This window comes from Vitis vinifera, chromosome 12 (assembly GCF_030704535.1).
Source record: "Vitis vinifera cultivar Pinot Noir 40024 chromosome 12, ASM3070453v1".
NCBI classification, from domain to species: Eukaryota; Viridiplantae; Streptophyta; class Magnoliopsida; order Vitales; family Vitaceae; genus Vitis; species Vitis vinifera.
The window spans coordinates 2920049-2934381 of NC_081816.1; the positions used below are offsets into that span (position 1 = coordinate 2920049).

The following is a 14333-nucleotide window of genomic DNA, read 5'->3' on the forward strand; positions in this document are numbered from 1 at the left end:
TCATAAGCGCTCGCTTGTGTGATGTTTTGTGCTTATAAATATTTATTTAATGAGATATGATTTTTAATGCTCTTTTTAACTCCAAATGGGCTTGGGTTTTTTTGTTTTTAACTTCCCTAGCAATATTCTTGTAGTTTGTTTTATGTGATATTCTAAAAGTAAGACTCCATTTGACAATGTTTCGGATAGAAGTATTTTTAGAGTTTTTTTTTTAGGCCTTCTATGAAAAACTTAAGTGTTTTTAGTATAAGTGTTTTCTTTTGTATCATTATTGTGAAAAACTTTTATAAGAATAAGAAAAAGTGATCCTAACGGTGTTTTTGATAATGTGTCACACGATCATAAAAAACACTTTTAATATTAATAAATTGTCAAAAAGGATATAGAATTTAATTATAAAAAGAAAATATTATAATAAACCAATAATTTTTCATAACAAAAGAATATATATAAACATCTATAGTAAAAGAGTATATAAACATCCATATTGTTAGAAAAAACTAAAAGTGATAATTTTTATAATTACAAGAAAATTTTGAAAAATATTTACACAAAGGTTTTGATTAATGAACAAACATCAACCATGATATAATATTTTTTTTTTAAAAATAAAATAAATTATTTACTATATACTAACTTAAAAATAATAATTTTTTATCATTATAATAAAATTTTGAAAAATACTTACAAAATAATCTAAATCAATAAAGAAACATTGAATGAAGATAAATTTTCAAAGTAAAACAAAGTATGCAATTACATATTAATTTAATTTCTTAAAAAAAAACTTTACTTATTAAAAGTAAATGAGAAGTGATTTGTGGTTAAAACATGAAATTTTTTATCGATAAAACATGTCATGTTTGTATAAAAGAGAGCACAAATCAAGATACAGTTTTCTTATGTATCTTGATTGCGAGGTATCTAAATCTGAATTAAGATACAAGATGCTAAAGAGGATTGTTGTATCAAGAGGTATCGAAATGAACATTTAGATACAAGGTTGGTATTGAAATTTATAGTGGTATCAAAATTCACATTGAGATGTCAAAATGCATTTCAACTCCAGATTTCCAAATTTGATACTTTGATGTAAAAACTATTATTTTAACTTTGTTTTGTAATTTTTTACTTTATGGTTATTTTAGATGGATTTTACCATTGATGTTTAGTTGGATTGGTGATGTGGCATTGCAAGATCTTGCCACATGGACATATTAGCAATATAAATAAGTGATTGTTGGTTGTAGTAGACATCTTGGATCTTTTAATCCCTAATTATTAGAGAGTACTTTAAATTTGAATTTTACTTTTGCCTCCATTTCTCCATAACATTTTCTATTACTTTCTTGGCAACCAAACAAGGAGGGTGAAGGCCAAATTCTCCATGATTGGGAGCTAATTTCTCCATATTTGGAGGAGAAACATTTTGATGTGAAGATCAAGTGAGAAGTACATATCATTGTAATGTTCTTAACTACATTCTTTTAGAATTTTGTTTTGTTTTTATCTTAAACTTGAATTTTTTTTATGTTTTGTTGTAAAACTTCTTTTCATGTTAAAAATGTTAAAAGAGGTTTTAGGAATTAGAATAGGAATGAGTTTGATCATAGAAATGTGAGATTTTTAGTTTTCTAAAAGATATTCTTACATATAAGCTAAGAAATAGGAAATCTTATTCCAACTTTTTCCAATTCTTCTTCTCCATGTATGATTTCATTCCATTTTCTTGATTAATTTCAGTGTTATATCCCTTTTATACTCTACTTTCATCTTATCCTCTACGATGCAATCCATTTTATGGAATTGATTTGATTCATTAATAATAAAAACATTGACTAGATCTATATGAATTCTTGCTAATTTCTATAATAAACTACTAGTTCCCTATGTAGAGGTATTGGCCATTATTATAGCTAAAATTGGCGTCATTATTGGGGAACTAGGCTAGTTTTATTCAAAAATTGATTGAATTTTGATTGATCTATGTTTTTGTTAATCTTTTGTTTGTTTTTATTTTATGATAGTTTCGTTTGAAAATAAAATTGGTGTTATTTCAATTGATTTGGTTTTGAAAATAATGAATCCTTTGTGAAACCCATTCACAATCCTCTTTGAACTCATTAGAAATTTTTGAACAAAAGTGGTATGGAGATGTTGGCAAATCTAGGAAGAGATATAAACGATTGTTGTATTGTAAAAATATAAATTGATTCAAAGAAATGGAATCTCTATTTTCTTACATTAAAAGGATTACAAACTATCTTTTTATATGAGGGTGTAGTTTGACTTATACTTTTAGATAAGGAAAAAAAACCATATGATGATTTCCTTATTCTATGCATCATAGCCAATAGTTGTACACTTTAAAAAAGGAATAAATATAATTTCAAAACTTGGGGAGATCTTAGAATTAATTAGTAATGTTTTTAGAATTGGATTGGTCATTGAATCGAAAAAGTTATTGGTTCACGGTTGACGATCGAACCTAATCGAACCAGTGATGTCATAAATATATATATAAAAACAATAAATTCTACTCAAATTTTGACAACATCTGTAAATTTTTTTACCTATAGAAGTCATCATATATCATATCTCTAACACAACATAAAATGTTATATATTCATAATATAAATCAACACAATATCTATCAAACCATTACTATCCTACATCCACATATGAGCAATAAACTAATAATGACCAAATTATCAAAGAGTTGTTAATACATTATTCATAATACAGATGTCAACTACTATACTTAAATAGTTACTTAAAATATAACATATCAATATTTGAGTATTCATGAAGAGCTTTTTATATTAATAAATATAAAATCCATGTTTTCCTTCATGTTGAAAATTGGGATATGGAGATTCAAATTGAGTATATGGAAAACCAAAGTTCTCCAAATCAACCTTTTATAGAGCCATTCCACCATCATCCTTGTTATCTACAAAAATATTGAATACATATCAACAAGAAATCATTTTTGAAGAAAAAAATAGTAATGATTGAAATTTTATAAGTTTATATATTATGTTAACCAATGTGAACAGTTGAACTTGAACATTTTACTTCATTTATTGGAATTGATCATTCTTCATATAGAAGATTTTCCAAAATTTTGTCTCATCAATGCATGCATAATCAATGAGATCATAACTCATTTTCTTGTTGTAAAACCTTAAAAAAAAAAACATATAATTATTCATAATTGTCAATGCAAAAATTTATATTCAAAACAACTAAGAAAATATTTATATTGATTTTTTAACTGCAAATTATAATGAATGTATATAAGATAGATAATTCTTTGATGTTCCAATCTATTCCTCTTTTTGGTATGTATACGTTCAAACACAGTTTAATTCCTCTTACATCCAAAAGAGGATGAAGTTTGACTCAATATTTGAATTATCAACTTTTGCAAAGTTAGTGCACTATATCCATGTAGCCTCCACAATTCATCTAGTTATCATTTTCACATTAAAAATAAGGAAAAAAAGCATTAACAATTTTTAAAATATTATAATTTGTATTTTAAACTTAAAGCACATTAGTAAATATTAAATAGTAATTAATGAAAAATAGCAAACACACTAATGAATTATCTATTACCAGGTTGAAGTACTTAATGTGAAAAATAAGCAAGTTCTCTTCCAAAACTTTCTAATTGATCACAAAACAACTTCAATTTATGCATTGTTTTATGCTTGCCTTTTATAACTTTCTGTTTAATAACATTCATGACACCTTCATTAAAATCTGGCTTTTTGGAAACATAGATTCAATCAATAAGCTGTTGTATGAATGTTTTTGTGTAATTGTTCATTCTAAAGTTGTTTTTGTGATATGTGTATAAGGCTTGTATAGTCTTTTGATGCCCAAACGAACCGTACCTTCATACACATATCCCATCGAAGGCATTTTATCACAATTAATAATATGCAATAAGCACACAAGTGGAGTCATAAGGGTGTCGAACAAAATAGTAATATGATATTTTTATTTAAAGGTCCAAAAAAGTAATAGAAAATATAGCCAAATTATTAAACTTTTACCTAAGGGCAATAAGGGTGTCGACCAAAATTAGGACATGAATACGATTATGCTTAATCCGAACATGCTGCAATTCGAGCCATTTTTGGTTGTGTCAAAACCGCCACCCTGGTTGGTCGCAATAAAAATTAAATGGGCCAACAACAATGGGCCTCTCTTTCTAGGTGGCCCAGATACTAATGTAGGCGCCCGCTAGTTGTTGTGCATGGCCCAGAAAGAGCGGCGTAACAATACTCCTCCGGCGGCGTGTCCGTACAAACGCATTAGCTAATGCGCACGTGCGAGTCACGCGACTGTGCACAGCCGGTAAGTCGCCGTTTCTTTATGCATTTTCTCACCGACGCAGCCCTCGTCTCATTAAAAAAATTAATCCCACAAAGGAACGCCCCTACGGCAGCCAATCAGGATACGACACGTCATCACCGCCACCACCGCCCCTATGAACGACGGCACCGGAACTCCTTCGCCGGCGACTGCCCCACCGAGACCGTTACAGCCGTTGGCTTGCCGTGAAGATTGCTGGACCGAGGACGCTACCCATACTCTCATCGAGGCCTGGGGTGACCGTTATCTTGAGCTCAACCGCGGCAACCTCCGGCAGAAGCACTGGCAGGAGGTGGCTGACGCCGTCAACGCCCTTCACGGCCACCTTAAGAAGGCTCGCCGGACGGACGTTCAGTGCAAGAACCGTATCGATACGTTGAAGAAGAAGTACAAGATCGAAAAGTCTAGGGTTTCGGACTCGAACGGGGCGTTGACGAGTCAATGGCCATTCTACGAACGGCTTGATGCGCTAATAGGATCGAACATGCCGGCAAAGAAACCGTCGCCGCCGGTTTACCGGAAAACACCACCAATGCTTCCGCCAGTGCCCGTGGGTCCCCGATCGGTAATGCATAAACGTCCGGCTCCGGTCACCGCCGACGAGTCCTTCCGTCGGAACTTCTCCGTGGTGGCTGCTGCGGCGGCAGCTGTGGAGGAGGTGGAGGAGGCGGAGTCGGCAAGGTCGGAGTCTGACGGTGACGGAGGCAGGGAAGGGGTGAAGGAATTGGCTCAGGCGATTGTGAGGTTCGGAGAGATTTATGAGAAAGTTGAGGAGTCTAAGCAGAAGCAGATGATAGACTTGGAGGTGAAGAGAATGCAGTTTGCAAGGGATTTGGAGATTCAGAGGATGAAACTGTTCATGGATACTCAGGTTCAACTTGAAAAAATTAAGCATGCTAAGCGATCTTCCGGGAATGGTGAGATGTTATTCTGAATTATTAAACTCTCATTAGCCTAGCTGTTCTGCCTTTCTGCTCACTTTGTCTTTTATTGGCGAATTTTTCTGTTGCCATGCTAGTAAATCAGTCTTGTGAAATCCTGATTGCTGAAAAATTGCTATTTTTAGTTTAGTTTGTGGTTTATAAGCAAGGCATGTTGGGTAGAGTATCCAGAGCAACATTATTTCATCCCTCTTTACACAAACTTTTGGCACCACTTATGTTATTTGGATGGACGATTTCCATTAGAATTTACATATTGGGGTTCTATGTTGTTGAATTTTTTGGGTGATATATAATCATGATATGGCCGGGCAACATCCAATGAAATGGTTTCTGAAGGAAATGAAGGTAGTTGCTTTCTGTCGGTTCATGTGTTCTTGTGCTGGAAGCATGGTGGTTGGTGAGGGAGGATATGGACTGCCTCTTGTAACTTTAGAAAAGGCTCATACCTTTATGAGTGGGAAGGGATTCTGGTGGCACAATTCTGTCGGGCAGTTTAATAATAAATATTGTCTTACTTTAATGTGATATTACTGTAGAAGTAATTCTTACATTATATACCTTAACAGAGGACATGGCTTTTGAACTTTAACAGGCTGAAATGCGGGGTCCGGGAATGTGTTGTCATTCCCTTACAGTTGGGGATGAGGCCCAGTGGGTAAGAATAGCTCTGGAATTACTTGACCCATGTCTATATTATTTCTTTCATGAAATGAATTGTGAGTTTTAGGTGGCTGGTTGTTGGTTGTAAAGACGGAGCCTAGTTTGATCCATGAAAAAGTTGGTAATGAAATTGCCCATTGTTTTAGGACAGCTTTTGATGAGAGTTCTATGTCTGAGTTTGGGTTCTGTGGGATATTGTCTCCCCATTTTTCCTTTGACTTCCAGGTAAAGGTTCTTCTCTAGGTCATCAGATGTATCAGTGAACTTTTGCAAGTTGAGATGTAGAGGGTTTTTTCTTCCTTGCAATATCATGCTTAAGCAGCCTGGCAATTTTTTTTTTCTTTATTCAAATTACTCCATTTCAATAATGGTATGAAAAATCTTATCTGAAGAAATAGGTTGCATGGGGGGGATCTGCAAGTTTTCAAGGCTGGGCTGATGTTAATGAACTTCTTTCCTTTGTATTTTCTGGGGATTTTAGGACAAGTTGGCTTTCACTTAATGTAACGAAGTCATATGATTTGTTCATCCATATCTGGCATTTATCTTGATTTTTTCTCTACTAGCTAGTCATTTTGTAATTTTAATCTTATATCAAATGGTATTGAATTGCAACTGAGCCTAACTAGTTCTAATCTATTACTTTAGATTGCAAGATTTCAACATTTTGCACTATACTGTGTTAATTAGGCTAATATGATTTTTGGAAGAAATTTTGTTTGGGAAGGAAATAGTAAAGTTTGGATGGCTTAAGGAAAGTGATGGCATCAACAATTCTGTCTGCAAATGGCTAATGCTAGGAGGAAGATAAACATGATTTCCAAGTTGTGAAACAGAGATAAATAGATTACTCCAAGTCCATTAATGAATTCTTGGTTAGTTACATTTCCTTATACTGTACTCATGGGGTGTTAAGAGCCCATGTTTGATGTGCAGGCAGAGATTCACTTTGATGTCCAGGAAATTAGATTTATGCTGCTTGATGTTGATATTGGTTTCAGTTGGTGTTTCTTTGCCTGTCCAGAATTAGTTGGATATTATCATGAACTGATTAAGAGAATGTAATGAGTTTGATTCCACTAGATGTTAGTTTTGAAAAGTAACATTACTTCCAAAGTCCTCTGTTGGTTTTCTAAAGCTGTTGGTGCCCCCATAACATCTTTTTACTCCTAGTTCTTTTGTTAGTGAAAGAGAGATTGCTTATTCTCTCTTGATTGCCAATTAAGAGAACTTCTGGAGCTGTAATAAGGATGACTTGTCGTTGAAATGAATCTGCAAAAGTGCCTGCAACATCTCACCTCAAAGTTTTTGGATTTTACATTCATGAAGAGAACTTTTGGAGCTGATAGAGATTGGGTTAGAGGTTATACTAGGTGCACATTGTATTGTTTTATTCTCTCTCTCTCTCTCCCTCTCTCCCTTTCCCTTCTAGTTTTTTTTTTTTTTTTAATCTCCTGATAGGTATTTTGCACTTGGACCACCATATCTGCAATCATAGTTAATGGAGGTGTTGAGAGTTCTTTATAGTTTCAAAGCTTCCTGGGCTTTTAAGCAAGGGGATTATTCTCTATCCTCATTTTCTTCTCACAATTGTTCATATTTTCTGCAGGTTCATTCTTAAATTTGAAATATCAAATTCAGGTTAATTTGGTTGATAGAATTGAGAATTATGAAAGGACTACTTATAGGTGGGGTTGGGGATGAGAAAAAGGATCATTTGATTCATTTGGACAAGGTGTCTGACCAAATAGAAGCTGGGTTTTCATGCTTAGGGAATGTGGTGACCATGAATAGTGTTTTGACCATTCACGGCTTGTGGAGATTCACCAAAGCCTTGTACTCTTTAGCACCCAATTGTTTGGAGCAAGAGTTCTTCATCCTATGGGACCTAAGTTATTAGGGTTCACAAATGTCCTTGGAAGTTAATCTTTCATATTTCTCCTGCATATCAGATACATGGAACTGGTAATATCATCAAGTTCTGAAGGGATTTTTAAGGGAGTTGAAATTATATTCCAGTATAAGTTAGAACGGTTCTTCACTTCCAGATATAACTGATGGAATTTTTTGACAAATTTGGATATTTGAAAGAAGTGTTTGCATTTTATATAATTTATGCGTTGAAATTATGTTCCAACATATGCTCAAACAGACAAGGATATTTGGTCTTGCCCTGCTTCCTCACTTGTTGGATGGGAGTCCTAGCATTATTTTAGCAACATGTGACTACTTGCTTTTTAAGACCCTTGTCTCTATTTTTGTTAAGTTGTTGAAGATCTCTTACTTCTCTAGCACATGCCCCAAAATGCTATTCATTCGTTGAAGATCTCTTACCTGTCTGTTTGTTGGTTTTCCTCATCCTATTTGTTTAAATTGAGGTTCCAATATGTAAATTTGATGATTTTATTAGCTCATCAGCACATTGCTTCCTGTATCTCTTGCTCACTTTGATTGGACTCTGACAGTTTATGGAAGAAGGATGGGTTGCTAACAGGGCCCCAGAATAACCGCTTAGAAGCCCTATTTATTATTTTTCTGTTCTGTCACTTGATTGTTCCTTTCTCATGAAAGGTTCTCTCTCCTCTATAGCCAATTGCCAAGATGATTTCCACTTGAGCATTCTTGTTCAACAGCCTATCAATGCTGCCTTATTTCTTCTTTCTACTAGTTCTTACACAAGGCAATTTGCAGGAAGTAACCGACATTTTGAAATTCACTCCTGAGGCACATCTTTCAGCACTGGGACTGAATTACTAAAGTTGGCAGGCAACATTGTTTTAATAGCAAAACTTGCTTCCAAGGGAACCCGTTTTGAAGCTAGGATGAAACTTCTAGGAAATTTTGGTGCTTTCTTTGGAGTTTTTACTTGTGTTTTTTTTACCTTACATCACTGGATGTGCCAAAAGGAAAACTTTGAAGCGTATTCAGGGCCATTGCTCTATTGAATTGATTTTAATGTGTGATTATTATATCCAAAGCTCTAGTGAGGTGATTATAATATCTAGATTTCCAATAGAGCATAAAACTAAATCAAATTATTAAATTAAAAAGGGGCCTCCCCTAAAACAACATTTGACTTGCATGTGTTAAGCATATAGCTAGCATTCCTTCTGACCTAGGATCTAGCTCTTCTTTTGACTATGATTGGATCCTGCAGTGGTAGAGCCTGGTGAATCAGGCATACTGTCCCTGGTTGTTGCCAAGGAAAAGGGGCGAAGTGGAAAGGATTCTCTTCTTGTCTTCTTAGAGGGCTATCTATTGATAGAGGGATAGGCAGAGGAGACAATGCAAGGTGAGACTGGGGGTCAAGGGTGGGCAGTGAACCTCAGTAGGCAATGTATGTTGTAGGTAGTGAGCCAAGAATACAAGGATGTGCAGGAAAATAGAATTGAGCTACAGGGCAGCAAACTAATGGTCATAAAAGAAAGATATTACAAATTTTAAATTAAATAAATAGAAAAATTCAGGGTAGGCCTTTGTAAAATGTTTTTGAAACTTTTGGGAAGCATTTAGGAAATGTTTCAGAAGCTCTCAAGAGACTATCAGTAAACTTTCCAGAAGCAGTTGGCTCCCAGTGAAAATTATGAGAAATGTGTTTCCTATAAATCTCTCTTTCTCTCTCTCTCTCTCTCACACACACACACACACAAATCTAAATTTTTCTCAACTGTTTCCCCATGGTAACTCATAAACTATTTTTTTATAATAATAATGATGATTTATATTTTAATATCCTTTTACTGGTCAAAAAGAAAAAGAAAAAGGAAGTTTCAATGAAGTTATTTGGCAAGGTTTTCTGTCAGCTGCTCATTTGATTCCCAATCACATCCCTGCTCCACATATCAGTGGAATATTTTTGGACAAGGTTTCCTATGCCATTTCCTTCTGCATTCTTCAACTAAACTAAACAAAGCCTCAAATTCTGTTGACTTGTGGTTGGCAACACATTTTTTATTGCCATTTTAACTAGATAGGGGGATTTCCACTGTAAAACTATTTGCCACCATATCTCTTCTCATTGCGTTGATCTGTGTTCTTTTTGGTTGTCCTCTTTTCATTTGTATTTCCTTTTAGTTCCTTTAGCTTGAATCAGAATTCATTCCTACTGGTGTATTCATTGGTCTTCAATGTATATTGTTGAACCATTGCAAGCAACTTTCTCTTATTTTGTCCTTGCTAGATCGTATTAACTATTAACAGAAAAACATGTCCATGGAAAAAATAAAAATGCATTTTTTGGTTGAAAAAAATAGTAGAATTTGGAAAATCGCTATTTCCCTCAACTTATTGTACAAAATTCCTTAGACTTTCCAGATCCCAGAGAAAAATGGATCTGATATTATGATAAATTTTCTCTGCAATCAACCAGAACTCATCTTTTTAGATCCAAACATCAATGCAAGGGGGGAACCTTGTAGGGTTGTCTGCATTTTGTTCCTACTCTCAAGTTTTGAACTTTTGAAAGGTATTAAACCTCTAAGACAAAATTGCTGGAAAGATTTATCCAGGTCTTTATGGCTGCTGGTTACTAGCTACATGTTGGTGATCCACTACTTACTAAGACATGTTTTGAACTTTTCCCTTGTTTCTATTCCCTTTTTCAGTAATTATTCTATAATGCTTATCTGAGGAGAGTCAACAAATAAATATCTTTGCTGATAGCATATCACAAATGATGTTTGTATAGGGAGATTAAGGATGAAAGTTGGATTGATATATACCCTAATTGCGATTTGTGATGAATAATACAAAGTGATTTCTACCTCTGAAACAACACATGCAGAATGTGCATGGACTGAGGATTTTTATACTAGATAAGTGGAAATGCAAAATTTGGACATTTTAGTTGCAAGCATTCATGTGAATGGTAGAGGTACTACAAAATAAAGGATGATGAGAGAAGTGGTCGGGGCAGTTTGATTGTGCACAGCAAAGGCCAATACATGAGCTGGTAAGAAATGATATAGTTTTAAGTTCATTATAGTGAAAAGAGGCCAAAAAAGACACAGGCTGACTCAGTAAAAAAGCCATGCTAGCCTATAATTTAACACTGGTCGTTGATGGATTGGATGCAGTGGGTGCTGCCAGCCTCTGTTAAAATGATGCTCTTGGGTTGGAACGGGTCTTTTGTGGGAAAAAAGAGAAAGGAAGTTTGGAGAGCAGACCCTTTATGTATTTTTTGGACGGTTTGGAAAGTAAGAAACAAAATTGCATTTGAAGATGATGTGCTGTCCATTCAAACACTTGAGAGTTCTTTTATTTATTTTCTTTGGTCGAAGATGAAATTGTTCATAATAAATGGTCCTCCGTCTTTAGTAGGTTTCATTGATTGGGTAGGTTCTCGTTGAGGGTGGTTTTTTTTGGCCCCTCTGCTTTTCAAGGCTTTTTTTGTCCCAGCCGGGGAGGGGGGTGTTCCTATGCTGTATCTTTTTAAGCTGCTATTTTAGCGTCTCTTTTCAATACAATTTCTTCTCTTTTATTTATCAAAAAGAAATGGATTGGATGGGTGTAATAGCTTGATGTTGCTGACCTGAAGGTCCAAATACTTAATATTTTACCTTGTTGACCTGATTATTAGTTTTTTGATTTAGTTGCAATCTGGAGTTGAACAAGTAGTTGACATGCATAAAAATTCTCTCTTTTTTCTGGTTGATGATACAGATCCAGATAGTGTATGACTATTCATCTACTATGTCTACTTGCTTGCTTTCTTGATGATTATACTGTAAATTTTCATTTATGACGATATGGTAGAAGATTATCCCTTGCCCATATATTGTTGTTATCTCCCTTGCATAATAAACAGTTAAAATGGTTCTTCATCAATCCAATGAGTTTTGTATGTACTTCGTCTGTCCATTATTGATTTTTTTCTCTCTTTTTTCTTTTCCATTTTTTGTTGATATATGAGATTAACATAGTTTTGGTACAAATTGAGAAATCAAGTTTGTGTTCTTTTTAAGCAGACTTAGGTGTAGCTACAAAGACCGCTAACAGTTAAAATCAATTTACACTGTCAATGCGAATCTGGTTGTGATACCGAAGATTGATGTACCTTGCTCTAAGCAAAGTGGCTTAAACAGCAAGCAAAATAAATTGAATGTCAGCTTCTGAGATATGATTGTATTGGGTTTATTTTGGTGGTCTGTTTGAGGCTTGTCAGTTTGTTTGGTTACATTCTAAGTTGTATTTTTTCTCTGTTTTTTGTTTTTTGTTTTTTTGTTTTCACTGTAACAGACAGTTATTCATAGTTGGCGTCTCTCTGCAAAGTGTCAACCATTTCAAACTTTGAAGATGGAAGGTATAGAATAGATAGATATCAAGTTTAACCCTGCGAAGTTCATACAAACACATGGGCCTGGCTAATTTTGCAGAAGAAGATAAGGCAGTTGGCAGTGAAGCTTGGACAAAAGGTCGTTTTGTTTTGTTTTGTTTTGCTTTCCCCCCCCCCCCCCCCCCCTCTCTATTCACCAGTAGTGTTTCTTCTTTTCTTTCTTGTTCTTTTTCCCTTTTGCTTTTGACGTAGATCAGAACATAACAGATAAAGAGTATAAACAATATGTTCCTTTTTCTCTCATTTGTCATTATTGTTAGGGCTATGCTGTATATCTTAACTTCCTCATTTCCATTCCTAATCTTGAATACCCAAAAGTTGTAGGCAAGAATTTTCAAGGTCAGTTTCATTCATGGACATCTTTCTAATATTGTTGGGTTTAGGTTCCAGCCCATCTCTGCCTCATTAAGCAACCTATCCTGTTATATAATACCTATTCCAGTTTGCAGATATTTCATCAACAGAGCAACCGGCAGCTGATGATTGATGAAACATGTGAGCAGTAGATCCCTGAGGTGGGTCTACAACACTCTCTTTCTGCATATTGGGTGGCTGCCCATCAGCAGCTAACCATTTTGCTTCTGAAGAATGAATTACTTTCTATTATTTAATAACACTTCACAAACCCACTTTCCTAAGGGTTATGAATATCTTCCCTTGATTAACACGATGAAGAGAGCATTTGTATGTCAAATGATACAAAATCATTGATGCTTTATGACAAAAATGTAAATTAATGAATAGTGTTCCCATGCTTACTTTATTTTATTTACGTAAATATTAGTATTTACTTATCAATTTGAAAAGTTGTAAAGATGATGGAGAATGAGATCTTGTTAATAATTATTCTTAATTAATTTTTTATCTAAGTTTCATTTTATTTGTTCTATTTAAACATTTTTTCACAACAAATTTTAAGGTTCTGATTGGTTCTTAGAAAATTTGAGGGAAAATGAAAGAAAAAAAAATTGAAAGGAAAAGCCAAAGAAAAGAAAAGAAAAATTTAGGTTTAAAATAAATAAATTATTTTCATATGCTATTTTAAAATCATTTTATTTGTTTAACTCTTGGATATAAAGATTAAATAATTTTAAAATGTATAAATTTTTAATTAATCTTAATTATATTTGATTTTATTTTGTATTTTTCATAAGATAATTAAAATATGATAAAATTATTTTTCTTAGCATTATTTTCTCTTTTAAGTATTTTTTGAAAACCTAACATAATCTAAATATTTCTCATATTGCAACATGAATCTGCAATCCTATCAAAATATAATATTAAAATAATAATTATTAATTTAAAAAATATTTATATTATAATTTTTTTGTGTCTCAAATATTATGGTAAACATATACATTTTGGTTGGTTTTTTTTGGCAGCTATTATTATAGGAACTCATTTTCTTTTCATTTTGATTCTATTTCAATTTCTTTTAGGAGTTTTATAAACGTCCTCATAGTAACTCAGTAAATGTCATAGGAAGAATGAATTTATAGATTATCTTTGAAGAATTGTACCTCTCAAAAATTTCAGTAACAATGGCTAACGTTATCTTTGTTTGGTTAATTTGAAAGAAAAATAATAATAATAAAAAAGAAAAGATGATCTCACTTATATCAATTATTTAATTAGCTTTTATTTTATTTTTGTAGTTTTAATTTCTTCAAGAAAAAAATGTAATTACAATTACATTCAACGTGTTTGTTAAGTTGGATAAAATAAAAGATAGAATAAGAAATTATGTTGAATGTAATTGTAATAACATTATTTATCACGGGATAGTCACTTACAAAATATACTAAATATGATAGAGATTTTATAATTTTTTTAATAGTAAATATTAAGATGCAATATAATTTTATTTTAAACAAATATAGAACCTTGAAATGTGATATATTTTCGACTCTAATTTTTATTCTTTTTACAAGATAAACATAAGCATGACGTAACATTGTAGAAAGACAAAATTTAAACTTTTACAATTTAGTATATGTTGAAATTAA

General features: G+C 33.2%; 1 protein-coding gene across 2 annotated transcripts; it reads left to right on the forward strand.

Moving 5' to 3' along the window:
- Positions 1–3988: 3988 nt before the first annotated feature.
- On the forward strand, positions 3989–12567 carry LOC100260870 (trihelix transcription factor ASIL2). 2 transcript variants are annotated; one of them, XR_786962.3, is made up of 3 exons: positions 3989–5303; positions 5923–5985; positions 12228–12567. XR_786962.3 is itself a non-coding variant. In XM_002280653.4 (2 exons), exons 1-2 carry the CDS (start codon positions 4502–4504, stop codon positions 12239–12241), a joined length of 816 nt encoding a protein of 271 aa, XP_002280689.1. In that variant the 5' UTR covers positions 3989–4501; the 3' UTR covers positions 12242–12567. The 2 variants fall into 2 exon arrangements, 1 of the variants encoding a protein (XP_002280689.1); XM_002280653.4 differs by lacking the exon at positions 5923–5985.
- The last annotated feature ends 1766 nt before the right edge of the window (positions 12568–14333 follow it).

What these genes read in the sequence shown, in the direction of transcription:
- LOC100260870 (XM_002280653.4), top strand. Translation starts at nt 4,502, where the DNA reads ATGAACGACGGCACCGGAACTCCTTCGCCGGCGACTGCCCCACCGAGA.